Here is a 27,836-nt window from a genome sequence, read left to right on the forward strand (position 1 = left end):
ATGTTTGTTCTCTCAGCGCGGGGGCTAGTTCTGATGCTCAAACAGTAAAAAAAAAATGCTAATGACGACTTTAGTCGTCATTGGCAGTGAATGGTTGGATCTAAAATGACGACTTTAGTCGTCAATGGCAGTGAATGAGTTAATCTCTGAAACTATCCAAAAAAATGTTGAAAATGAACTAAATGATGCCCAGGTGTTGTAAAATATTGGCGACTTCGTAATATATACACTACATGGGAGCGAGTTTGTGCGTTCCAGATGTCCTCGGAACTCGGAATCTCCGAACAGGAAATGGCGTAACGGGCTCGTTTTGTGTTCCAGCTTCCAACTCGGGAAAAATGGATGCCCACCAGTGTTGTTGAGTACTAATTAACCGGAATAATTATATAAACAAGTATTTTCTCCATCTAAATAATTGGGACACTTCGATAGTTGTCAAAGACAACCAGAAAAACATTAAAAATCAAATGTAAAAATATTAACGCCAGTAATGGTAAAACCATAAACACTGGTCAATTTTGGCAGCAATGTTACATTTTTCAACAACGTAACTATTGACAACAATAAAATACTTAGTGCTGTTAAATAGCAAAAAGAAAGAAAGCAGAACATATAAATGAGAAAAAAAAGGCTAGCTTATCTCGGAAAAACGAGTTCAGAGGACAACTGGAACGCACCATGTCTCTAGGCAATGCCATTTTTCCTTCTACGGGAGCCCGTGAGGACAAAACACATTTACTGATTTGTAACATGCAGTTACAAAACTTTCAGCATTCATAAATATTGTTTTAAACATTTACCTCTTCACTCATTGCCAGTGATCAAAGGGAGTTTCATGGGCTTGTCATTTAGCTGGAGGTTAAACAATTTGACAAAGTACTCTTTCAAACATTGCACTCCCAGGGATTTTTTTTACCCAAATTGCCATCCATTGGCAAGGTCTTACTCGAACAAAGAATGCTGCTTGCTTGCAATGATTTAGGTGTGTACCGGCCACTATCACCAGGGAATATACACACACTATTAGGGCTGCAACTAACGATTATTTTCATAATCGATTAATCTGTCGATTATTTTTTCGATTAATCGATTAATCGGTTTGTTATTGTTTAGCTATTTAACCTATACAAGTGATGGATGCATTTCAGTTAAGAACAAAAAAACATAAGAGAATTGTGCAGTTGACTGCAATCTATTTTATTGCACATGAACACAGTCAGCAGTATAAAATGAGCTAAACAGTGCAAAATATCAGTCCAGAATAATTTTTAGCATTAGCTGGAAGCCTGCTCCTTCCACCATGGATAGTGGCCTCATGTCTTTTACCAGCATGTTTAGAATAGAGTTTGTAAGTGGTATGAATTGCTGGGGGGTGAGTGTCTTCTTCCCCATGTAGTTGTCCATCGTTGCTTGTTTTTTTCTGCATAAGAAACACAAATAGACTGAAATAAGTACACATATAAAATAAAGCAGCACACACACTACAACACTAAATCAATATTATATTATTTGAATTAATTAACAATATACAGTGATCATTTATTTTGAGGGTTACGTTCTACAAAATAGCCCGCAACAGGAGATATTCAGAAAAAAAGTAAAACATTTTTACTATTAAAAAGCTCTAAGTAAGAAGCTCATGAGGTTTTTACTTTGAGTCGGGAGTGTTTAAATTAGCCAGAGAAATGTGAAAAATGTTTATTTTGTGTAATACTGTTTAAGAAACATGATAAAAATGTGTTGTGAGGCGTTTTACAGCGTTAGATAGTAAAACAGCCTTTTAATAGTAAAAAAATGACTTTTTCTGAATTTCTCCTGTATTTAAAAATTGAAAGTGTACAACTATGCCGCGTTATATTCACCTGGACACAGCTTGTCTGTATATTTTTCTCCGCGGAGTTGTCCTTTTTTGAATGAGGAACATAGTTATGGGTTTGTGCCGTTTTTCTCTTAACGAGAACATTCTTATAAACAGACGTGCTAAATTTGGCAAGCGCATGATACACAACACGGAGGAGATTCACGATTGCATCTAGTCAATCAGAAGTAGAACACCGCAGACTGACGCGGCAAAAAAACATGTTTAACATCCACTATAACGAACTCAGCTAAAACACTAAGTCCAGCTTGTTTATTTTCTGTTACTTACCGGGCTGGCTCTTCCAAATGACGGCTCACTTGACCGCGGTGCTCTTCCTCTGCTGCATCAGCCCCCACATGCTTTCGTCTCAAATGTGCTCCCATACTCGTGAGGTTTTTGTCCGGGGTTTCTCTTCAGTTTTGTCGCTTCTATTTTTCTTCCGTATTTCCTCTTGTTCCGCCATTTTCTCACAGCAAGATGAGCGTCAGTAACGTGATACGTCATGAAAACCGAGGGCACCCATTGGCTCATTTCTTCTTCTACGGCTCCACTGGTAGATCAGTGGCTCATTACTGCCACACACTGGCGGCAAATTTAACAGCTTGTAACCGATGTCAGATTGTGGTAAAAAATAGACTTTATGCGGTAAAATATGATTATTAAACAACTAATCGATGACTAAAAAAGTTGTTAACTATTTTAATAATCGATTATAATCGATTCAATCGATTAGTTGTTTCAGCTCTACACACTATCACTTTAAGAGTTCCTTTTTGGAACGAAAGTCCCAAATGGATAGTTCTTATCAAAAGGGTTATTTTCTTATGCCTTTGTTTCATCCTTGTTCTCCCTCAGCTTTGATTCATGGATCATTATTCAGCTAGAGCCAATGATATGAGCTAATACTATGAACTCCAGGTCAGCTTCAAACCCCCATTATCTGCAGCCAATATCATAAAATTCAGCAATGAAAATACACACAATAATCAAAAGGTTCCAATGACTCAAATTGGGTCATATCTGTACTTTTGTCCTGGTGTTGTCACTTTTTAAAGTCAGGGTTTCCCTTACATAGGCGTAGCCGTGGCGGCCCGCCATGGCTGAAATCCCACCGCCACGCCTACAAGATCCCAAGGTTTTTTTGGCGCTGTTTCCCGAAGAATCTATGTTCTTTAAACTGAGAATGCACCATATTGCAAGATTGGCAACTCTTAGCTTTCAGTGTGACAGCGTGAGACAGAAGCTCACAAAAGCTGTCCTTTTCAAAGGTCAGTAGGAAATCACAATGTGCTTTAGCATCTGTCTTAGATCTGTTACTTTTATAATCAAAAACATTTATAATCTGTAATAAACAAGTTTTTCATAACTGTCTGTCATTCATTTACTCTTTAATTTTTGAAGTGTTTATTTAGCTCTTTACTTTAACTCACAATTATCCCAGTTTTCTCAAACTTTCATTTTAAATTGGTTGCAGGCTGAAAGTGGAAATAAATATAAATTATTATAATAACTTGCCAAAGTTTGTTTTACTAATTTCTGTAAATGAAATCAGGTATTTGAGTTTGTATTTATAAGTTGATAAGTTATAAGGTACCTTAAAACGTATATTTATAAGTTGACCTCAGTTTACAAACACCAGCTAGTTCATCAGAAGCAGCTCTTGTTGACATTAAAAAACGGTAAGTCTATGGGAAATTGACAGGATAGGGGGAAACGGCTGGAAAGTGGAGTGAAATAAGGGGAGATTCCTGCCAAAACTGATATATTTCATAGCCACGTCTCTAATGTTTCTAAAAAATAAAACCGTATGAAAATCGGTTGAAAATTGAGAAAGTTAAGAGTTGTTAAAATAGTGCACGCACCACTAAACCCCAGTGTTGATGAGGGCAGTTGTCCGAAGTAAGATGGCCGCCTCGTACAGACATCAGGGGCCACTGACGAACGGCGCGAGCGAGGGATCTAGCTAACATATATGAACCTTCGTAGCTTAATAGCTAACAAGCTAACGACCGTTAGCTGCCCACTCATCAGTGATAGTATGGGTCAATGTGTTGGTGCACACACACTTCCAACAGCTGTCTGGTTTAGGAAATTTCTTGAATAAACTAATGATAGACCTCAGCAGCAGTGACTTTTAGTTATCTAAAAGATGTTTGTACTAAAGAATATAATAATGCGGTTTACTTATTGAAAAGGCTAGCTAGTTAGCTTATCGGTTACGAAGGCGTTCTGCCAAAGACCTCTTCTCAAGCCATAAAAAGTATTCAATCTGCCTGTCTCTTTAAGGCCACCACCTCCTCGTCTAAACAATGTATTAATATATGAGTTTAATAACAGTTTATTAGCTTCCATATGGATACCAAGCAGCGACACAAGAGGCCCTTCGCAAACGCATTTCGTAGCCTTGTAGCGGACAAGCAGAGGCTCCGTAGCCCGCTGAACGTATGATCCCCATTTTTTATTCTTTCTCCCTCTCGGCCATCGTCTCCATTGCTCCTTCGCCATATCAGCCACCGTATAGTCTCTCACCTCAGCCCCGTGTCCCCCTTTCGGTCCCTCTCGTCGCTGCTGCCGACTCTCGGTTCTCTGACTCCAAAATGGCGGTTTGAGGCACCAGGCGAGTCTGTGAGCTTTGAGTCGGCAGCAGCAGAGAGGCGGCCACTTTCTGTTACTGAGAGAGCAGAGACACGACGCCATGGCGAGGTTACAGCAAGGAGCAGCCATACTAATCAACTGTAGAGACAGGGACGCATGTTCTCGATATTGTAAAAGGCAAGGTTGTAACAAAACAAATCAAAGCAATATTTTTTGCTACTTAAGTGAGGTGCGGTCATATCATGTTCAGAAATTTGGAGCCGTTTATTTAAGTATAATGGAAATACGCAACAATTTTCCGATATCTATTGGTAGTGTCTGGATTATGCGGAGATTACCGAGCTACGTCTTACGTCATTACAAGGAAACTCAGCAGAAACGGACTCGCTTTGTTTATATATATACATATATAGTAAACAACAATGTTAAGGTATATTGTATTGTATTGTATATGTAAATCCAATGTTTATATTATTTTAAACAGAACACTAATATTTATTTAAATATGTTCATTGTTGCTTAAAAACGTGTATCTGTCTATTCATGTGTTAAACAATTTTCCCAAAGTTTTAGCAAAATGTCTTTATTGTGGAAAAAACTGCAATTGTTTTACTTGAACTGTTAAATAAGTACATACCAAACTCAGCAAAGAGCATACATGTGCATGTTATGTTATCAAGGTGGCAGTAAAGCTACCCAAGCTGATGCTGTTAAATAACAGGTTTAGTGTAGTTACATTTACAGAATCATCAGACATTCAAGCACATGGATGCATTATAGTTCTGGAAATATTTGACATTTTCACACTGAATTGGACCAGTTCTCTGCATCAAATTCATTTACCAAGTGTGCTGTTCATTGTAAATACTTCCACTCAAAGTGCAAATTCATTTCATCAGCTTCAAAAACCAACAGCAAAATGAGCAGGATTCAGAAATAGGCACTTCCAACAGGCCATCATGTGACTGTTTCCACTGAATGGGTTGGTCACATGACTGATGCACTTTCCTCTGACCCCACTCTGATCACAGCCAGCTGGATTTTTCTTGTTCAAACTTCTGCGGATCAATGAATGGCTTGTCGATGGACTTGATCATTAGTTCGCCGCAGTAAGCGCACTCAGCCGCAACAATGTCATCGATGTCCGATATTATTTGCTCACGACTTGCTCCCATAGAGCCCTTCCCCAGGCTGGAAGTGTCTCCTTCTTCCTTTAGCGCAGGGCGGTGGCGAGATTTAGTGGACTGCGCTGTTGCAGCCAGCTTTTTCTGAAGCTCTTCAAGGCGATTCTGCTTGAAGGCTGATAAATGAGGCGTCACTTCCTAGAAAATAAGTAAGAAACATATGAAGTGGCACAGTCACCATTTTCTTTCCTCGTGTTTTAAATCTGAAAAATGCTGTTTTAAAGTTTTGTTTACCTGGAACAGGCAGTCATAGTGAAACGCGTGTCCACACAGAAACAAATAAAAGGATCTGTTGAGCAATGGGAAGTCACACGAAGCACACTTTTCTTGGGAATCCACAACACCATACTTGTTCCTCATTTCCTGGATGTCTTCTCTGATTCTTTTAGCGCTCTCTGTGGCCTCCTCCATTTCCTGTTTCAGATCGTCGATGTGCTTGTTGTACTCCTCCAGGGAACTGCAAATGGCCTCCTAAAAGAACCCAGGATGTGCACAAAGCAGTAGATGTTATAAATTATTTTGCAAGCAATTTAAACAAAAACAAGAAGAAAAAAAATCAGCGTTCCAGACCTTAAAGTGGTCAATGGTGACAAAGTCGGGAAAGAAAGGCAGGATGTCTTCGATCTTGAGCAGGTTGCAGCTGGACAGACAGTTCATGGCTTTCTTCACATCTTTCTCCTCCTGCACCACATGCCTGGCGATCTTCAGCCAAAGTTTTTTCCTCACCTCCTCGTCGTCCTCGGGCAGGTCAGCGCATCTCTTGGCCAAGTCTACGTCCACCTACGGAGAGCAGAAACAATTAAAAACTGCCCACAGATCGTCGTCGTCTTCCTCCGCTTATCCGGGTTGCGGTGGCAGCATCCCAACTAGGGAGCTCCAGACCGTCCTCTCCCCGGCCACCTCCACCAGCTCCTCCGGCAGGACCCCAAGGCGTTCCCGGACCAGATTGGAGATGTAACCTCTCCAACGTGTCCTGGGTCGACCCGGGGACCTCCTGCCGGCAGGACATGCCCGAAACACCTCCCCAGGGAGGCGTCCAGGAGGCATCCTGACCAGATGCCCAAACCACCTCAACTGGCTCCTTTCGATCCGGAGGAGCAGCGGTTCTACTCCGAGTCCCTCCCGAATGTCCGAGCTCCTCACCCTATCTCTAAGGCTGAGCCCGGCCACCCTACGGAGGAAACTCATTTCGGCCGCTTGTATCCGCGATCTCGTTCTTTCGGTCATTACCCAAAGCTCATGACCATAGGTGAGGATTGGGACGTAGATCGACCGGTAAATCGAGAGCCTGGCTTTCTGGCTCAGCTCCCTCTTCACCACGACAGATCGGCTCAGCGCCCGCATCACTGCAGACGCCGAACCGATCCGCCTGTCGATCTCCCGATCCCTCCTACCCTCACTCGTGAACAAGACCCCGAGATACTTAAACTCCTCCGCTTGAGGCAGGACCTCTCCCCCGACCCGGAGTTGGCGAGCCACCCTTTTCCGGTCGAGAACCACGGTCTCAGATTTGGAGGTGCTGATCCTCATCCCAGCCGCTTCACACTCGGCCGCGAACCTACCCAGCAAGAGCCGAAGGTCAGAGCTGGATGAAGCTAGGAGGACCACATCATCCGCAAAAAGCAGAGACGAGATTCTCCCACCACCAAACTCGACACACTCCACACCACGGCTGCGCCTAGAAATTCTGTCCATAAAGGTAATGAACAGAACCGGACCCGCAGACTTCTAACAAAACTGAGAATAAGCCGTTACTGATGTGTGGAGCAGATGCAGGAGATAGCAGCACTTACTTGTAAAGCTAGATCCACTGCCTCCTCATACAGCTCCATGATCCTGTACACCAGAACGCATGCCTGGAGGTAGCCGTGCTCTGCACACAGCCTGAGGGCATACTTCAGGTCATAGTGGATCTCCGAGGGGTGTGTGCCCGCCTGTTCCAGGTACCACAACAAAGAGTCTGGCTTGTACTTGGCATAAAGCGACAGCAGGTAGTTATGAATGGCCTCCTCCGTCACGTTCAGCTCGTACACGCAGAACTCCATGTAACGGATGGTTTCGTTGATCTGCTGGGTGTTTCCCATCTGGCTATAGTTCATCAGCGCCGGGATGAGCTTCTTTGGATCCAGCCTCTTGCCCATCCTTATCCACGCGTCCACAACGCTTTTGGGAATATTCTGCATGAGCACGGGGGAGAACTTGTAAAACAGCTTTTCATCACAGTGCTTGGCAAGCACGTCCAGAGCTGCGGTGAAGTTGTCATTCTGGCAGTAGTGAGATATCACTCTCTCGTAGTCCTGCATGATGACGGAGAAGTAAACCATGTCGTCCACGTTGCCGTGGCTGGCCAGCAGGTCGTAGGTGGTGCTACGGTTGTTGTACAGGCAGTCCCTGTGTTTGGAGCTGCTCAGGAAGTTGCGGAACTCCTCTCGCGTTTCCTGGAAGATGACGGTGTTTCCGTCGCTCTCCAGCTGCCCGAGGCCGTTCAGGTAGAGTTCGACCAACCAGGTGACCAGCAAGGTGATCTGCGTCCTCTCACTGGGTTTCAGGTTGTCCAGTTTCTTCAGTAAAAACTCCTTCAAGGCCTCCTCCTGCTTGGCTTCGATAAACTTCAGCGCGATCTCTTCAAAGTAGTTCTGCGTCAGCGCGTAGCACTTGGCACTCTCCAGGTAGCGCTTGTTCTGGAAGCAGTGCTCAGCCTCTCTAGCCAGCACCATGTCCGTGCACTCGGGCCGGTCACGGCAGTACTCTTTGGCCAGATCGAACTTATTCATGCTCATGTACATCTGCCACACATCCCTGGCCTCGCGCTGGATGTGATAGCGGAAAACAGCCCGTTCTGTGTAGATCCACACCAACCCACCCACGGGATCTTTGATCATCCGTTTGAGGGAGCCAAATTTGTCTGGGAACACGTCCTCGTACACCACCTGTCCATTCAGTGTGCAGATGGCCTTAACTCGGTCACGGAGCAGGAGCAGGAAGTGAAACTGCGTCAGCACGATGGAATGGGGTTTGTCGTGAATAATGTCGATGTCCGGAGTGTACTCCCAAACCTGTTTTGATGTGAAAAGGCAGATTTATAGACGTATGAAACAGAAAAGTAGGAAGACAGTTGCACACAAGCAGATATGTACCTGAACGTCACTCAGAAGGGAATCAGGCCTGATGTAGTCCAGCTGACCATACAGAACCCCGTTTCCCATCATCCAGGCGAATGCACTGGGGACGCTCCGCAGCTTCGCTGTGTAGAACGTGATCTCGCTGTACCCCATATTGGCAGGGAACTCCTGAAAACTGGGAAGCAGGTCCTGGTTCTGGTTGAAGATGGAGCTAAAGCCTTGCTGCTCGGACCCTTCAGCTACTTTACCCACAAACTGAAACAGCCGTTTGCGGGTGGTTGCTATGATGAAATATTTGTTTTCTGGACCTCGCTCGACCTCCAAGCAGCAGACTGGTGCAGGTCTGCCATCCTCCTCCAAGGAGTGAACCTACCACAGAAAAAAAATGAATAAATCTAACACAATTCAGTTACATGCAAAGAAATGGGAATAATATATGTTATTTTAATTTATACTTTAAATCTGACCTGTCTAAAGTACTGGTCCGGATTGGTGTTGAACAGACTTCCCTCGATTACGGAGATCTCAGCCTCAAAGATGATGCCCTGACTGGTGCCAACCAGGATGGGTCCTGTGCTGGTCTCATTGCCCAGCAGCTTGTTCCAGCCCACACTCTCGATGAGGTGGCCTCTCCATCGGGACAGACTGCGAACCTTCTGGGTGTTCCTGTTGAGGTACAGACACTCGCTGGTGCTCAGGCTGATCAGTAGATGAAAGCCTGCGGTGGGAACATATGAAGGAGGACATAGCTGTCATTGTATTTCAAATACCGTGACACCAGCACGATTAAAGATATGCATCTGAAGCCAAATTCATGGCATTACAATGAGGAATAGAAGATTGCTGCTTGTCTCACCTGTTGGATCCAAGAACAACCTGTGAACTTTGCTGTCATCTTTCCTTCCTAGTTCAATCTGATTAGGCTGGTCTGGTTTGGCCAAGTCAATCCTGCAATATGAATGAATCAACGTGAAAATAACCCAAACAAATGATTAAATCCGACCCGTGTGTGGTGATTTTATAAGAGCAGATCATGCCTTAACAAAGTGTCCTTTCCCAGACTCATGCACAGCTGGTTGCTGCAGACTGCCAAATGGTTTATCTTCTCAGGTGGAGCAAAATCGATCCTCTGTTTGGTAAATATTGGCTTCTCTTCTTCGAGTCTAACATTCACGAAGCCTTGAATGGAAAAAGCATGCTTTAATCAGCAATAACGCCGTTAAAACTAGAAAAAAAAAGACTAAAAGCGCAGCATTTTTGGGAAGTGAAACAGGGCGACCTACCTGAATGCGTTAGGCCGATGTTAGCAGGAGATAGCCGGGTGTGCGGCTGAGAACCTTGTCTCAGGTTCTGAGAGTCCTCATACTCATCGAGAATTGAAGACATAATTAACTCACGTCTTTCAAAACGAAATAATGAATTTAGATAAGTCCCATTAAATTTCTAAAGGGTGGAGAATAGCGACATACCAAAGGTAGTTAGCTAGTGGCTAACTAGCTAACAAAACTAGCAGATTTCCTTCACCCGCATAAACAAAAACTAGCTGTATTTAAAATGCGTTTTAACCTTAACGCACAAGGAAACGTAAAAACAAGTGACACAAATTCGTAATGAGTATCCTATAATTTAGCTCCGGGAACAGCGAGGAGAACCCTCACAGTCAGGTGATATACAAAGTCACGTGATCGCTTGGCTTGGACAGTGTTGCCAACTGTTTTTGACTGAAAGTAGCTGAAGTTCCCCCCAAAAGTCACTAGATGTCGCCAGATGACGTCACGTGCTTATTTACATATTGATGACGTCATCACGCCACATTAGCGTTCGTTTTCTCTATGGCATCTAATATATATATATATATATATATATATATATATATATATATATATATATATATAATAGGACTAAAAGGGAGGAAAATAAATACTATGTTATATGTTAAAGTTATTAATTAGTATGATTAAAATGGCCCAAATTGCTTTGATATGTACAATAAATTCCAAAACTACCAATAAAGTGGCATTAAAACAGATATGGTGTGGTGATCCAAACAGTTCTGTTGTAGGATATAACTCAGACCTCCTGCTCTCCTCATTCTCACAGACATTTTCCTAAAAAGCTGTTTTTTTACACCTCATAGTTTCTCAACTTCTCTGTTGTGTATTCTCTCCATCGTGATAATAACGGCGCTCCGAGCAAAAGGGAGCGCGTGTCTCATAGTATAACCATCCCTGTGTCACTGAAGGAAATTCAGATGAGCCACAGAGCTGCGTGTGTAAACGGGACGGTAGTTGAAACTCCCGATGACTTTATTTGCCAAATGCAGGAAAAACCAAAGTGTCTGACGGCTGCAGAACCAGAGATGGCAGGTTGACGCCCGCGCCGTCTCTAGTAGAAGCGTGAGCCTGCAGCAATATGAAAGCAGCAGACGTAAATCGGCGGTCTCCAGCTCTGCAGCTTCAGCGAATCAGACCGGCCGAAAACGGTTTATGATTGGTCAGTCCTCGTGCACATGCGCAGATTATCGTTCTCTTTCCTTACTCCCGGAAGAACGGTTCAGAGTGCAAACGGTTTCTTTGTTGCTGATCTGTAGGGAATATCTACATGAAAGTTCTACAGAAAGTAGCAACGGGTCCTGAGAAATGTCGCTAAGTTTGTCACTAGGCGCTTTTTGGAAAAAAAGTCGTTGAGGGGGGTCAAAAAGTCGTTAGGAACAGTGACAAAGTCGCCGAGTTGGCAACACTGGGCTTGGATGCAATTCTCACCACGAGGGGGCGCACGTTTATGAAAATTAGACTTCTACACCTAAAAAGAAAACTAGAATATCAAAAACTGCTTCAATTTAGAATTGATCTGTTTATAACATTCTACAAACCCCTTTTACTTTTTATAAACACGCTCTCCAAATGTTCTAAATTGGACATTTATCATTTTTTAATTTGAGTTTTACACCCTTATTTTGAAATAAACTCTAATTTGATTGATAATTTCAAGATGTAACAAATAACCTGTTCCAGGTATTTTGTTATAAAAAGCCTGTTAAAAACAAGAGCGCTGTGGTCCTATAGTACTTTTGCTGTAACAATGTGATTTATAAAGCTAAGTCTTTGCAGCTTTTATTTTGAAATAACATAAAAAACGGAATTCTCTCTGCCAAACTTTTTTAAAGACATGTCCTTTGGTCATTAATCCATGGAGTGCTCAGGGGGAAGTGGGTCAGACTCTGGTTTCAAAACTGACTATAAACTGGAAATCATAGGTACAATTTTCAGCAAAATTCAAAGTATGTATATTTGATGGTAATAAAGTCAAGCACGGGAGAGTCACTTTCATGGTTTGGGACTTTTTTTCCAGATTTCTAACGTTCTTAGTGCAGTGGGCGTGTCTTTCTATGCAAATCACAACCTGTGTAAACAGAAGGTTGGGTCCTCCTCCCGCACATGTCCCCGATCCTCCGGCGGAGCAGCCGCGTGCTCAGGAAGACGCGCAGCTCAGCACACGTCTGAGCTCATTCTCTGGTTCAGCGAGCAAGCGGAGGGAGAGACTGCGATCGGAGATTTCATGCCCTGCTCGACATGCCACCTCACATGGATTACTTCTACCACGAGTCCCGAGTCCCTTCAGCCTGCGGGCTGACCCGGGAGGACGAGCTGGATCCCGCAGTGATCAGCTGTATGCTGATCGGAGACGGTGCAGTGGGGAAGACCAGCATGATCATCAGCTACATCTCCAATGGATACCCAGCGGAGTACAAACAGACGGGCTTTGATGTTTTCTCAGGTGAAGAAGACCTTGAATAAAATGTTTTTTTCTTCTCCTGACATGTTGATTAGAAGTCGAAGCTGACTGGGTTACTGTTCCTACAGGTCAGGTCCAAGTAGAAGGATCTCCAGTCAAAGTTCAGCTCGTGGACACAGCAGGACAGGTATGTTCTTTAATTCTAAACACTAAAGTGTGTTTTAAGTCATAAAACTTCATTCTTTTTTTAATCACTAAAGTAATCAGAATGTAACCGGCTGTCATGTCCTCAGAGTGACTTGGGATTTCTCTCGAAATCTCAACAGCTGATCTCTTCCTCGTGCTTCAGCGTCACGATCCTGAACAGTTTGACTGACAGTGTCTCTTGTCTCCTTACTCCAGGAAGAATTTGATGAATTCAGAGCCATGTCCTACGAACACGCGGACGTCTTCCTACTGTGCTTCAGCATGGTCGACCCGGCATCGTTTCACAGCATCACCAAGAAGTGGATACCAGAGATCCGGGCCCACAACCCCTCCTCGCCCGTCATTCTGGTCGGGACTCAGTCTGACCTCCTGCTGGACGTCAATGTCCTCATCAACCTGGACCGAAGCAACGTCAAGCCCATCCTGAGCCCCAGAGCCCGCAGCATGGCGGAAAAGATCAGGGCCACGGACTACATCGAGTGCTCCTCGCTCACGCAGAAGAACCTGAAGGAGGCTTTCGACGCCGCCATCTTTGCTGCCATTAAGAACAAAGCGCGCAAGAGCAAGAAGAGGAGGTTTTCCGACAGGCGCACCAAAGCTTTCTCCAGATGCAGCTGGAAGAAGTTCTTCTGTTTCATATGAACTCATCTTCTTCTAAAAAAAAAGACATTTTAACTTATTTAAACACTTTATATCCACTTTTGATCACCTCTCAGATTTGTGGTATCCTTCTGTTGCTTCAAAACTTTGTCTTGGATGCCAAATATGGGGAAAAAAAGGACATCAAGAGTATCATGGAGTATTTTCATGCCACAAAACTTCAATATTTGTTCCAATTCAGCAGAAAAACAACCAAATTTGCACATTTTCTTGTGTGTCCATCTTTACAAAGTACCGTAAAGTCGTCTGAGGCGTTCAGGGACAGGATTGTAGCAGCGGGGGGGGGGGGGGGGGGGGGGGGGATAAAAGGCCAAGCCAGTATGTAAAAACTGAATTTGCATGATGTGCTTTTGCCGCTGGCTGCAGCCAGAAAGTGTTTGAGCAGATGGGGCGTTGTTTTGGCTCTTCTATTTATAAGCAGAACTTCCAGGTTGCAGTATGAAAGACTGCATTCTTACCTGCCCTTAACCTCACTGGCCTTTTCCCCCCGAGCAATCACGCGGCGGACACGTCTGGTGGAGCTTGAGGATTTGGTTTTGATGCACACAGCAGGAGAAGCTTCTCTTAAGCAGGAGCTGGTTGGAGGATCTGCAGCTGTAAAGGCGAGCACTGCAGGAGTGTTTTCTTCTGGGCTCTTCCACCCCTCTTTGTTTCGTTCGACACGCTCCTGATCTCCGAAGCCCACTGAGCAAAAATCCAGAGGCCGCTCAGCTGCACGAATGCCATTTTTGAGACTCTTTGAAGACCCAAACGTCATGTTTTGCACTCCAGTGTTATCTCATGTGACACATATAAACTCGTGAGCAGGGGCTTTTATGTTATGCTTCTTGTGGAAGCAAGTGTGATGTTTCTGTTGGTTGAACAGGTTTTTATGAATAAAACAGTAAATATTCAACCCAAAAATGAATATTTTGTGTCTCTGCAATCAGATTTTTTTTTTACTTCAAGGCAGAGTGATGTAAAAGGAAATAAAGTATCTTAAATCTCAGTGTTGTGTATGTATTTATATTGCTGACCCTCAGTGATGCGCAACTGAGTGAAAAACGCAGATTGGGTTGGTTCATCACGCACGATTGTTGATTTAACCGGCATGGAAAGAAGTTACTCATCTGTAGTCTGAGCTGGAGAGACAGGAAGTGAAAAATAATGTCAAAAAATGAGTGCGAGAACGCGCATCATGGTCATGCATCACGCTGTGACCTGTCTGGACTGTTGTCATCTCGGGGTTAACAGGAGGCGTCCTACGTCTGACCTCGTGCAGAGGTCATATGACGTTTTGACAGATGACACCTCACTGGTTTAACTCCTCTGTACCAGCCAGGACTGGTCTGCCTAATGTGAAACGCAGAAATTTACAAACAAATTGGGAATTATAATAATTGTACTAAATAACAGCAAAAATGGAAATAATGATTATTTGTAAAGCAAAATAATAATTATTGAACAAAAATGATTTAAAAAATTTTGTAATATGAATTTCACACATTCAAAGTATAATTTACTGATATTGTATTGAGTGGTGCATTTGTACCATAAAATGTACATTTTTACTCTACTGCAGTGAACCTCAGCTGGCAGCCCGCCTGACCTTTCCACCCTTTGGGCCCATCGGTTCACCAGCTGGGTGAAGATCCATATCAATAATTGTTTACGTTCTCTAAACACAACTAAAACTACAATCAAAACAACAACATACAATAATATTTTTATGTTAGAAAAACATCTGACTCGTGGCGTCTGCTGGAAAAACAACTCAGGACATTAAAGAGCAAGTCACCCCCTACCAGAGTATTACTCCACTCCCACTTCCTGTTTGAAAAATGCAACAAATGCTGTTGCCTAGCAGACCGAGAGGGCGGAGCCACTAACAAATACACACACACACAGGCTCACAACGACATTGTGACATCATAATGTACCATCTAATGCCATTGTGTACCTCAGCCAATAGCGATGGCAGATTTAAATTCAGCTGCAGTGCAGAGTTTTTACCTGACAACGGCACAACACTGACAGTTTTAGGCAGAAATTTTAAATTTGAACTAAAATGCACTAAAGTGCAAAACTACTGACTACACGTGTCTGCAGCACGATTAGACACACATTTATATAGTTTATCAGAAAAAAGTACTTGGTTTGGGGTGACTTGCTCTTTAAGCAGATTTGGTTCAGGAACCCTGGTCTACTGAATTAAAAAAAAAACAATTTTACCTTCTTTTTTTAATATTGTGTCATTTTTAGTCTTCCTGCACATCAGCTTGTTGCTTCTCAACAATAAAACGACAGAAGAGTAACTGTTTCAAATGAATACAAATGACTTCAGAGTTTAAGAGACTAAACCAGTTTTGTTAATTCTAGATCAACCAAATTAAAGACACAAAAATCCACTCAGCTACAAATTTTAGTAGATTTAGGATTCAGCAAAACTCAAAAGCATAGATTTGTTAAAAAGTTGTGTAGAAATCTGAAAGAATCAGGTTTTGTGGATCATTCGTTAGTAAATAAAATAAAAGTAAAAAAAAAAAAATACTAAAGCAGGCAAACACTTAATTGAAACACCCTAAAGTTAAATTTTTCGTTTTGTTCCTTTGTAAAGGGAGAATCCGAACGTAGTGTTTAAACAGATTTTTGGCCATTTAAGACTGTTTTTGTGCAATATTCATAAATACAGTCTTACCTGTTGTACCTGAAGAGCCTGTGTTTGGAGAAAAAGCTTTTACATCAATCAGGACTGAGGAGCTAACCACTAGTCCAAATGCCACTAGTATCAAAGTGGGTTACTGCCATTTTAAATTAGCAGCACCTTATTCTCAATTTTAGTTTATGTAACATTTAACAGTGTGAGGATTTATGTAAGTAAAGTCATTTAACTTTAACATTTAGGAGGTTGGAGCTTTTTTTTAAATGAGCCATAGTTGTAGAAAAAAAACTCATAAAATTTCTTATTTCACTTTTGATTTATTTCACAAAAGCAGTTGCATGTGTAGATTCTCATTTGCATAAAAAACAGCAAACATTGAGGATATTTAATGCAATGAGAACTTAGTGTGTTCAGGCAGGTGGAAGTCAGAGAGGTAACTTGTGGGCAACACAGACTTCCTACGGCTGAATGCGATGTTATTCCTCCTTTATTATTAGTGAGACAATATAAGGTGAACCGTTTTGCTCATTTCTCTCACAAAAGCAGAACAGGGTGAAAGTAACGGATGATGCAGCTAACACTCATGCATGATGCAAACACTTACGCGCTGCACAATCGTTGAGCAATCACGAAGGCCTGCACTGGACCGGTTTTATGTTCCCATGAGTTAAGGGAACTGTTTTTTTCCTCCTGTTTTCTTTCTTCTCATGGTTAGTCACATGGTTAGAAGGCTGCTTCTCCTCCCAGGATCCCCCTGCTCTTAGTGATTGTGTCAGGAGTTGTCAACTAACTCTTCCTCTGGCGCTGGGCCAGTATCACTCTAGGTTTCACTGTAGTTGAAAACTGGCAAGAGGGCCTGGGAATCCGCAGGTGCACCAACAGGTCCGCCTGGCTTGGGACAAAGCCGATTGGCTCGTTCCTCGCTCTGCTCCTCGGCCGTCTGACCTGGCAGTTTGACAGTTATGCTCAGGGGAAGAGCTGGCAGACAGAAATACAAACAGCCTCTTTTTTTTTTTTTTACTTTACTGTTCTTACTTTTGTTGTGTTTCGCTCTTGTTAAAGGGTCGGCTCATGAGAACCAGTTAAGGGCGTGTTTTAGATTGATAATAAGATTCGGTTTCAATGCTCAAAATGTAAAAAAATAAAATAAAAAAAACGCCAAAAACTTTCACGTAAAAGAAAATCCTTGCTGCCATCACTCTGTTTGGGATGTGAGGAGCGTTATTTAAAGCCAAACGACTTGTCAGCTGTTCTGAACGTGTTGAAGAATAAACTGTCAGTTTCGACGTTGAGCAGAGTTAAGGACGAATGAACCCAGTTTCTGGCTGCCTGTGCCTGCAGGCAGCAACGATTACTGCTATCCCACAATGCACTGAGGCAGAGCTCGGTGTCGGAACAGGATCTGCTCGGGTACAGGATCGGCTCGGGGTCCTTCGACTGCCGACGACGTCAGAGTAGTTGATTGGCTGAACACGAAGCTTACGGAAGTAACGTTATTACGTTATGATTTTTATTGGTCAGAACAAATTTGCGGTCGTACTCTCAGCGGTTGTGGTCCTGTAGTCCAAAAATCAACACTTTTTGGATAAAATATGTTTGAATTTCTAAAGGAAATGTAAAACATAAGCAAATGATAAACGTATTTAGATAACAACTAAGGAAATATAGAGACAAACTCCACATTGATACAAACAGATGTGGCTTCACATATAAGGACTGTTCTGTTTTTTGTCAGTCCGATGTTGGTTTTATGCAGTTTCACATTCTTTACAAAACAAAGATAATATGGTGTTTTATTAACAAATTACAATTATAAAGAAAACATTTAGGTGTTAACAAACAAGAATTTATTAACAAAACTGCTGATGTCTTTCCAAAACGTGTGTGAAAGCTGAGTAGATTTGCAGTCATGTGACGCCATCGGCAGTCGAAGGACCCCGAGCCGATCCTGTACCGACATCGGCCCCGTGCATCTGTACGGCAGCTCGTGCAGGAGCCTGATGGGAACACAACCCAACGTCTCACCAGGCTGGAAGATGCATAAATGGCTTTTCGCTGACTTGTTTTGTTTTCCACCAACTAACCTGAAAGTACTTTCCAAAGGTTGGATGGTCCACATGAGTCATTACACTCATCGTCAAGTGCTATGGATCGTATGTGCTTTGACACGTGCCCTAATCTACACTGACTGAGAGGCATAACGACTTTCAAAGTGACAGCCATTGATCAAAGGGGCTCGCAGGCAAAGTGCTTGTGAGATTAAGCAACAATGAGATGATAAACACCTCCAACAGGCTTTGTCCTCCGGCTCATCGTGCCTCTGACGACTATCAGGCCTCCAGTGCTCTGAATGGTCTAAAAGGGAAAGGCAGGAAATCAGTTGTTAGGGATGAAAAGTGTTCTCAAACTGCTTTTAATTTTCTTTCACTGATCCGGTTCTGTTCATTACCTTTATGGACAGAATTTCTAGGCGCAGCCGTGGTGTGGAGTGTGTCGAGTTTGGTGGCAGGAAAATCTCGTCTCTGCTTTTTGCGGATGATGTGGTCCTCCTAGCTTCTTCCAGCTCTGACCTTCAGCTCTTGCTGGGTAGGTTCGCGGCCGAGTGTGAAGCGGCTGGGATGAGGATCAGCACCTCCAAATCTGAGACCATGGTTCTCGACCGGAAAAGGGTGGCTTGCCAACTCCGGGTCGGGGAGGGGTCCTACCTCAAGTGGAGGAGTTTAAGTATCTCGGGGTCTTGTTCACGAGTGAGGGTAGGAGGGATCGGGAGATCGACAGGCGGATCGGCTCAGCGTCTGCAGTGATGCGGACGCTGAGCCGATCTGTCGTGGTGAAGAGGGAGCTGAGCCAGAAAGCCAGGCTCTCGGTTTACCGGTCGATCTACGTCCCAATCCTCACCTATGGTCATGAGCTTTGGGTAATGACCGAAAGAACGAGATCGCGGATACAAGCGGCCGAAATGAGTTTCCTCTGTAGGGTGGCCAGGCTCAGCCTTAGAGATAGGGTGAGGAGCTCGGACATTTGGGAGGGAGTCGGAGTAGAACCGCTGCTCCTCCGGATCGAAAGGAGTCAGTTGAGGTGGTTTGGGCATCTGGTCAGGATGCCTCCTGGACGCCTCCCTGGGGAGGTGTTTCGGGCATGTCCTGCCGACAGGAGGCCCCCGGGTCGACCCAGGACACGTTGGAGAGGTTAAATCTCCAATCTGGTCCGGGAACGACTTGGGGTCCTGCCGGAGGAGCTGGTGGAGGTGGCCGGGGAGAGGACGGTCTGGAGCTCCCTAGTTGGGATGCTGCCCCCGCGACCCGGACCCGGATAAGCGGAGGAAGACGACGATGATCCAGCTTTTTCTGAGCCGTTTCTTCACTTCCAAATGGAAGCCACCTATAGAATACAAGTTCTGCTTGTTAAACTTGGAAGTAAATATAAAATCTGAGTTGTGGGTGTGTAAGGTCGATGCAAAGCCTACAATGGGGTTACATAAGTGACCTACACGGGTGTGAGCACTCACTTGCGCAACAGTGTGCATTTAAACCTAAAGCTAAAGGCAACTAAAAAACATTAAGTTGATTGATTTAACTCTGATTTTCTGAGTAAACGCAACCGGTAGCTCCCTTTGCTGTAATGACTACAGACAGACAACTGTATTAAAACCGAAAACAACACAGATATAGCAAGTTAGGAAAATAAAATGTGAGACAGTTGTGCAAATATTCTAGCCTTGAAATGTCTTTTTGGGCATGAATTATTAAGTTAAATTTGAAGTCATCACACACTAGTGTGGTGAAATGTGTCTTCTGCACTCAACCTATCTCCGTGGGGAGCGGTTTAACTCCCAGTCCAACCCCTTTAAAGCTGAGTGTCAAGCAGGGAGGCACTGGGTCCCATTTTTAAAGTCTTTGGTATGACCCGACCAAGATTTGAACCCCAACATCAGGGCAGACACTCATACCACAAGGCCACTGAGCTGGTATTTGTAATTTACACTCATTTTAATTGCAATACGGTCACCGACCCCGAACAAAATTATCTCACATTTCTTTTATGCTCTGATATGCAGAAATAAAATTGAAATCAATCAATCAATCAATCAATCAATCAATACTTTATTAATCCCAGAGGGAAATTAGAGTTTCAGTACACACAATTCAGAGATCAGACATACTGGGCAAGACACATGACAAGAATTGGTGACTGTGGTCATTCGCAACCCTGAGTCGCGCTACCTTAATAGAGATCAGAGAGTAACATGAGGATTGGTTCAGGTGAAGGGAAAAAAACGCACTTCACAGTTACCCTCCCACCAGGAGGGCAGCTTTGCTCTGCAAAAAAACACCTCAACAAATAAGCAACAGACTTCAGACAACACAACATAACATGAGACTCCAATGGGAAGGCGGGGGGGATCCTGTTTCCCCCAGTGAGAGCAGCCATCTACGGAGCTCATCTACGGTACAGTCACAGGTGGGAGGGAGATCTTGGGAGAAGCGAAGAGCACATTGACTCCTGCAGATTGATGACCTCGCCAGGCTGAAGTCCACCAATCCGAAGGCGGGGGTGTAGGTCGGGTTTTCACAGCATCTGTCTGCATTCCTTCGTGGGGGTTTGTTGTTTGCCGCTCAAGGCTACCAGGGCGTCAGATTCAGATAGCAAGAATTTGTTTGGGCCAATTGGCTTGAAATGAGTTCAGGAAGACATGTACAAGGATTTTAAGAAGAAATATGCTGCACAAATATTTTTAATGTTTTCAAAATTCTCTTATCAAGAGATTTAGGCCAAACAACTCATGGAGGGAACTGTGAACCCCCACAAAAATGTCAAAATGTTTTTTAAACTTCTGTCCAAATGCAGATTTTCTCATATACACAATCAGGGTTTTTTCTATCATAACAACTAGGTAAAATGTGTAAATTAGCAGGAGTCACTGCATGTATAAATGATTTGAGGTGCATTTAAATCTTTCGATTGGGAAGATATCACATTTGTTTATATGGAGAGTGTGGGACTTAGCATTTATACAGGAACCAGCCACTACAATGAATGTTTTCTTTTCCCTCTGTTTCAACCTATGAACTAACATATGTAAATAAGAAGATATGATTGAACAAAACAATCTTGCCAGGCACATGTTTAGTGCAAAAGTGATGCAGGCCAGGGAACTGTTCTGTTCTGATTCTGCTGGACCTGTTGCAGCTTTTTGACACTGTAGACCACTACCTGAGACCGGGTAGACCTATCAGTAACTGCACTGGAGTTCATTTTCTCTTATCTGTCTGAGCGTTTCTTTTCCGGGCTTCTCCAAGCTTTTGTCCTTGGCCTCTCTTGCCCATGGTGTCCCACAAGGTTCTGTGCTGGGGCCTCTACTGTTTCTCCTTCATCTACTCCCTCTCCAACACTTGCTACCATCTTTACGCAGATGACATTGAACTGTACACATACATGAGATGTCTAAGCTGCAGCTGTTACACACCTGCTCTATTAAAACCTGGATGGCTGGAAACTTTCCACAGCTGAATGAAAATAAGACTGAGATCCTCATCTGTGCCACAGACAAGCTGGTTCCCAAAGTCAGAGACTCTCTAGAGCCATTTTTACAAAACAACGTCGTCAATTGCATTAATAAGTGGTCAGACCGTGTTGTGCAATCGTGTCCTTTTTATAAAACATTATGCAATGGTGGGGTAAAGGGGGTATGGGGGCAGTCTCTGTGCTGCCGCAGATTTCCGTTAATCTTGGACATAACTTGCTTTTTATTGCAATCAGAGCCACGCTCACTAAAATTGTTTGACAAGCCTCTCCTAAAGGTGTCGGTTCCCCACAGTCTCCGTGCCGTCTCTGGCATGGACGTAATTTTCACATTAGAAATGCTGTATATCTTTACAGTATGCTCTAATGGGAAACAGGCTTCAACACAAACGGTTGTTTTCCGCTTGGTCCTAGAGCTCAACCAGTGTCAATTTAATATAGCGTAATATTGTTTTTGGATGGTAAAAAGTGCAGGGGTCAAAACTTGACTTTGGAAAAAGTGGGGGGGACATGTCCCCCACCCCCACCCCCCCACCCCCATCCCCAAAAAAAATTACGTCTATGGTCTCTGGTGATCTGAGCTCTCGCTCTAACAGAGAGACGCTCCTGGAGTGCTGCACCACTTCAGTTTACCATCTCAGCTGCTTTTGTTTACTAAAGTGAAACTTATGGCCCGTGTTTAGTTTCATTTCAATATAGTTGCCGCCGGTCAGCAGCAACTCCCCATGTGATCACGAGACTTCCCTCTGTTGCAACAAGGTGCAATCACCGTTTATAAGACAGATAATGACCGCAATATTACTACCAAGAGAGACGGAACCAATACTGCAAAAGTTGCACATCGCCATGCCGGCATGGCATGTTTATAATACACACTGCTGCATTAATATTATGCATATTTTCCGGCACACTGTTTCTTGTAAAAAGGACATTGGTCAGCTTGCTTCTCACACCAAAACCCTCTGTCAGAAATCTTGGTGTGACCTTTGGCCCAGCTCTCACACTGGATTCTCATGTCAGTTTGCATCTCGGGAACATTGCTAAACTGTCACACTCTGAACTTGAGATTGTTATTCTCACCGTCATCTCCTCACATTTAGACTACTGCAACTTGCTTTTCACTTGTCAGGTACAGGTGGTTCAGAATGCCTGTGCTCGGTTCCAGCTTCACTGGTTGCCAGTTTACTTCAGGGTTCATTTCAACATCCTGGTTGTGGTCTATAGGGCCTTATGGTTGGTTTATGCTTGACGCGTCCGCGAGGTCCGCACGGCTCCGCGCGGAAAAGTTGCGTCATTTTAACAACCACGCCCCTCCACCGCGCCTCCGCACGGCCCAAAATTTCCACAACGCACACCTAGGAAATTTTCTAACCACGCAGACGGTCGGACGTGGACAAACATGGCGGACCGGCAAGAACTAGTATGGCAGAGGTTCGTAAATACAGACATTTGTATGATTCAGCTCTCAGAGATCACCGTGATCAACATGTTGTTAATAATTCTTGGAGAGAAATGGCTCGCACTGTCGGAAAAGACGAGGACGCTGTTAAAAATGCTGGAATGCCACGTTGTAAACAGTCATTTCTACTTCTACTATGGTGTAGTGTTGGATGCATGTTGTAGAGCTCCATGCTGCCCCCTACAGTTTGGGAGAATATTGGCTCACCGCAGAGACAAGCCGCATGAACCATAAACGCTGCGAGTTGTGAAGCGCGTTCCAGCCGCGAGCCGCATCACCAAGCGGAAAGTAAATGCGTCAAGCATAAACCAAGCTTAACAGAGACAAACACCATCATGCATTGGTTATCTTCTCAGTCCCTACACCCCCAGCAGGTATCTGAGGTCCAGTAATCAAAGTCTGCTGGTTGTTCAGCGCACCAGGCTAAAGACCAAAGCTGGCAGATAATTTGCTGCTGAGATTAGTGGACTCAGTGGTCTCCTTTAAAAAGCAGCTGAAGACTCACTTCCACCTGGCTTTTGCAAGAGCTCCTGTAGACCCACCATTTGTTTGTTGTTGCTTTTTATGTGTAATCGTACTTGATGAGGCTCCTTACTGAAAACAAAACCATTATATTTGATCTTCTGGTGTTGATTAACTGGCTGAATGTGCCTCAGTCCTAACAACACACTGTGGTGATTACATGTAAACAATCTTATTAACCTGATAAAAGAAATAAATGAGTGGTGTTGGAGCCACCTTTTGTCAACAGAGGTGATCTGTTGTCTTTGATTTCCTGTTTTAGTGATGTCACACAACCAGTAACATTCCATTTCTGGGTCCTTGAAGGATTCTAATGTTCAGCAGAACTGATGAAACGGATGTCAACACATCAAGTCAAGCTGCAGAAGAACAACAAACGACGAGCTGTTTATAATTTTGAGTCATCAGTTTGAAGAAAAAAAATAAGCCAAAGTGACAGTTAAACCATGTTCAGGAGGGAAAACTAAGAGTCATTTGTATTTGGGAATTGTGTGATCAGATTGGATGGGACACTCTACATGGGGTGTGTCTGTGTCTGGGAATGAAGGGGGAGAGGTGTTCTCACAGAGACGTCGGGGGACGGTGAGAGGAGGGAGGAGGAGGTGGTGTGTTGTGACACCCACACACACACACACACACACACACACACACACACACACACACACACACACACACACACACACACACACACACACACACACACACACACACACACACACACACACACACACAACAACAGAGTGAATGATGAAAGTCAACTTAAGAGACCCAAGTCCCCTCGCTGGCACAAAGTGGGGTCTAGGCTGTTTCAGGTTTAAGAGACAGAACAGAAAACGTTCTACAAGAACAAAATACAAACACAGACTCTGTATGTTTGTTCCATGTGTCTGAAAGCGCAGCAAGTGTGTGTCTCGACTTGTTCAGCAGAAAGTGCCTGTTTGCTGTCCGAAACTCACAGAATAGTAAATCGGCTTACTCAGCCTGATTGTGTCACCAGCATCGACGGCTGGTGTCTTCATGGTTGACTCAACTTTATTTTGATGAGAGACAATTTTACTTGATAAGAGTATTTTTATAGGAGATTTGACAGACTCTGTGTGAGGGAACTGTGGGTCTTTTAGCTACGTTAACTTTCTGTAAAAAATAAAAATAAATTCACTGTTAGTGGAAAATTAGTACTTTGTTTTTGTGGCTGATTAAAAAAAAGGAAACTTTTAATGTGCAGGAAGAAACTTACGCTAAATGAATGAAACCTAAAGATGTTGACGTGTGTTGAATCTGGACGTGTGTTGAATCTGGATGTGTGTTGAATCTGGATGTGTGTATCTTTTAAGACTCCAAACAAGATAAAAAACATGGAAAATATCTAAATACTGAATAAAAAACAAGAAACACCAGAAAGTCTGGACACGGGTAATTAACGGAAAGTCCAACAGAGTGACACGAGTCACATGTCCAAAGGTGATGATGCAACAAGGTGGAACTTATCACTTTATTAAAAGGTGTTTCAAACAATTAAAATTAAATTAACAAAAAAATTTAAAATGGGGGGACACATAAATAAAAACACACGACTTTTTCTAAAAAATACCTTTAATTAAAAGTGTTTAAAAAGTGGCTGAGCCAAAATAAAGTAAAATAAAAAATCCCAAACGATCTAAAACTGAAATATGAAAAATTGACTTTTTTATACACAAATCATAAAACTAAAACACATTTAGGTACAAACTAAAAAGATAATTTCAGCGTCACACTCAATTTCGAGGATTGCTTTTTCTGCTTGTTTACTTAGATTTTCTTAAAAATAAAAAATAGGTTTTTGAAAAAACAGAATATCGCATCATCCTTGGTGTCTGATCCTCTTCCTCTAATCGTCTGTTGTCCCGTGCTGATGTCGTTCTGCGTGAGGTGTGGTACTTACGTCACCATGGGGGTATTTGTCAGATCAGGACATCTCAGTGATTCTCATCTCTGCTGCAGCTGATTACAGAGTATGCCAAGGCCTACTGATGCCCAATGGCTGCGTGCGGAGCCATTTTATTAGGCATATAGAGAAGAGGCCTGTCATTAGTCCAGGAAATGTTCTCAGGGTCTTAATGATTCACAAAACTCAAAAGATGAAACAGACTTTCCATTCAGCTTCACTTAAATTATTATAAAAAACAAAGTAAACACAAACAGTTCATGTCAGCTTGTGTTAATCAGAGGGATTTTATTTATTTATTGCTTTTAAATGTTCCTTCAAACCACATACTCGGATTAAATCTCTGGTCACAGACGGCGCGGCACCGCCAAGAGCATGATCAGAGTGAGGAGCTGTCATCAGACATCTGTGGTGTATATGACTCAGGCTGTGGAGGAAATAACGAGGAGACATACAAAATAAAAACAGGAATAAATAATGTATTCACAGCTTGATAAACATTCAGTTAGATTTGAATTTAGAAGCTTCAGCGTACCAAAAGAGTCATGACAATAGCTCCTTTTTTTATTTTCTGTGAATTCAAACAGAAAGAAACGGATGTGTGTTTGCAGGTAACTTTCCGCCCTGACGGACCTGTAAAGCAGGCTCCTCGCACCCATCTGCTGCCAGCTCGTCAGACGGGAAATTTAACTCACTCACCTCACGTTCACCAGGTGACACACGGCAAGGGTGTGGCCACAAAAGAGACATTTGTTTCATTGTGCTTTTGCATTAAACATGTATTTGCATTTAAACAGGGTTGGTGGATAGAAAAGTCAAGGGGGTGGGGGGACGATGGGATTAGAGGAACAAAAGGTGAACGGTCAAAGTGAGTTTTGTTCAACAGGTTCACAAGAAACAAAAAGATTGTTGAGGTACTGTAATAAAAAATATTAGATGATTGTTGTCTTTAAACAAAAGGATAATGAGAGGGCAGTCAGGGACTTTCGAGCTAATCTTAGTACAAAAGACCAGTGAACACCTCAGTCACTACAAAAACAATTTGTTTTTCTCTCAAGATGTCTAAAAATCGTGATGCTTCCGGTACCTTCTAAAAAATAAGACATATTGTTTAATTTAATATAAAAACACTCGTTTTTAGGGTCATGATGAGTTGAAAGGGAGAGAGGCACAGTACGCCTTGGACATGTTAGTTTATCACAGGAACAATACAAGCAACTATGAGCACACACATCCACACCTAAGGTTGATATGGCCTTTAATTAGGCTAGCAGGTGTGTGTTTAGATTCTAGGAAGAATTTATAACAACTCAGAGGCTCAGGATGTTTTTTTTAATCAGAGTTGTTAAAAAAACAATCCGTCAGATTGTCGAACCTCGGATTCAGGATGTGCAATGTGGTTTACTTCCTGGTCGTGGAAAACGGGACCAGCTTTATACTAGGGGTGTCCTAGAGTTTGCTCAACCAGTCTACATGCGTTTTGTGGATTTGGAGAAGGCGTTCGACCCGGTGCTTGTCTTGCAATGTGAAACGCTTGGTCTCAGATTTTGTAAGAAAAATAATAAAATGTCCCCCCAAAAACGACTTACATATATATTTTTTCTTCTTCATTTTACAATTTATGGCTGGTGCGACTCCGGAGCGACTTATAGTCCAGAAAATACGGTACGTTAAAAATATTGAAAACTTGCTCAAAGCAAAATATATTTTCATTACGGAATTAAATTATAAACTTACCGATTTAATACTTTTTTAGTCACAGAAGGGTACTTTTCACGAAAAAGCGCCACAAACCTCCACCTAAACTTCGTGTGAGCTTCAGGTCGACGGGTGTTCCACAGAGTTAGCTCCAGTTGAAGCTAGGTAGCTACATCCGTTAGCTTAGCTCCCACCTCCGCGTTAGCTTTGGGTTAGCCAGGGTTAGCTTCAGGATAGCTTGTAGCTAGTTCGACCGGGTGTCATCATTTGATACCATCCATACAGCCCCACCCTCAGCTCCACCTCTCTTCCCTTTTGTGGAATTGTCTGGGCTTGACGGAACCTGTGACACGGTCAAAATGGCGGTGGTGGCCACCTCCCATTTCCCTTCAAAAACTTGTTATTGGAGACTATGGAAACTCATTGTCCACATATGTATATGTCGATGGTTCGACCGCGTCCCTTGAGGGGCCCTGTGGGAGGTACTCTGGGAGCATGGTGTACCAGGCCCTTTGATACGGGTCTGTTAGGTCCCTGTATGACCGGTGTCAGAGCTTGGTCCGCATTGCCAGCAGTAAGTCGGGCTCGTTCCCAGTGAGAGTTGGACTTCGGCAAGGCTGCTCTTTGTCACCGATCCTGTTCATAACTTTTATGGACAGGATTTCTAGGCGCAGCCAAGGTGTTGAGGGGATCCGTTTTGGTGAC

At 43.3% G+C, this 27,836-nt stretch overlaps 3 protein-coding genes across 5 annotated transcripts in view; 1 reads left to right on the top strand and 2 right to left on the bottom strand.

The window, feature by feature from the left end:
- Positions 1-4,513, bottom strand: part of ino80 (INO80 complex ATPase subunit) — a 49,397-nt gene extending 44,884 nt beyond the window's left edge. For 2 of the 3 annotated variants that reach the window (XM_054748372.2, XM_070545219.1), the window contains exon 1: positions 4,391-4,513. The gene's annotated coding sequence lies outside the window, so the exon portion shown is untranslated. Of the gene's footprint in view, positions 1-3,723; positions 3,799-4,390 lie in introns of those variants that run through there. The other variant, XM_070545220.1, reaches the window with a different exon arrangement.
- A 510-nt stretch (positions 4,514-5,023) lies between these two features.
- On the bottom strand, positions 5,024-10,379 carry vps18 (VPS18 core subunit of CORVET and HOPS complexes). The gene is made up of 9 exons (XM_070545223.1): positions 10,046-10,379; positions 9,800-9,941; positions 9,619-9,710; positions 9,230-9,480; positions 8,778-9,131; positions 7,434-8,696; positions 6,211-6,420; positions 5,875-6,111; positions 5,024-5,778 (listed from the first exon to the last, which is right to left on the bottom strand). The coding sequence occupies exons 1-9, from the start codon at positions 10,146-10,148 to the stop codon at positions 5,482-5,484; spliced, it is 2,949 nt and encodes a 982-aa protein (XP_070401324.1). The 5' UTR covers positions 10,149-10,379; the 3' UTR covers positions 5,024-5,481.
- Positions 10,380-12,127: 1,748 nt separating this feature from the next.
- On the top strand, positions 12,128-13,552 carry rhov (ras homolog family member V). The gene is made up of 3 exons (XM_015947968.3): positions 12,128-12,539; positions 12,626-12,684; positions 12,900-13,552. Exons 1-3 carry the CDS (start codon positions 12,335-12,337, stop codon positions 13,344-13,346), a joined length of 711 nt encoding a protein of 236 aa, XP_015803454.1. The 5' UTR covers positions 12,128-12,334; the 3' UTR covers positions 13,347-13,552.
- The last annotated feature ends 14,284 nt before the right edge of the window (positions 13,553-27,836 follow it).

The sequence above is a fragment of the Nothobranchius furzeri genome, chromosome 2 (assembly GCF_043380555.1).
Source record: "Nothobranchius furzeri strain GRZ-AD chromosome 2, NfurGRZ-RIMD1, whole genome shotgun sequence".
Lineage (NCBI taxonomy): Eukaryota > Metazoa > Chordata > Actinopteri > Cyprinodontiformes > Nothobranchiidae > Nothobranchius > Nothobranchius furzeri.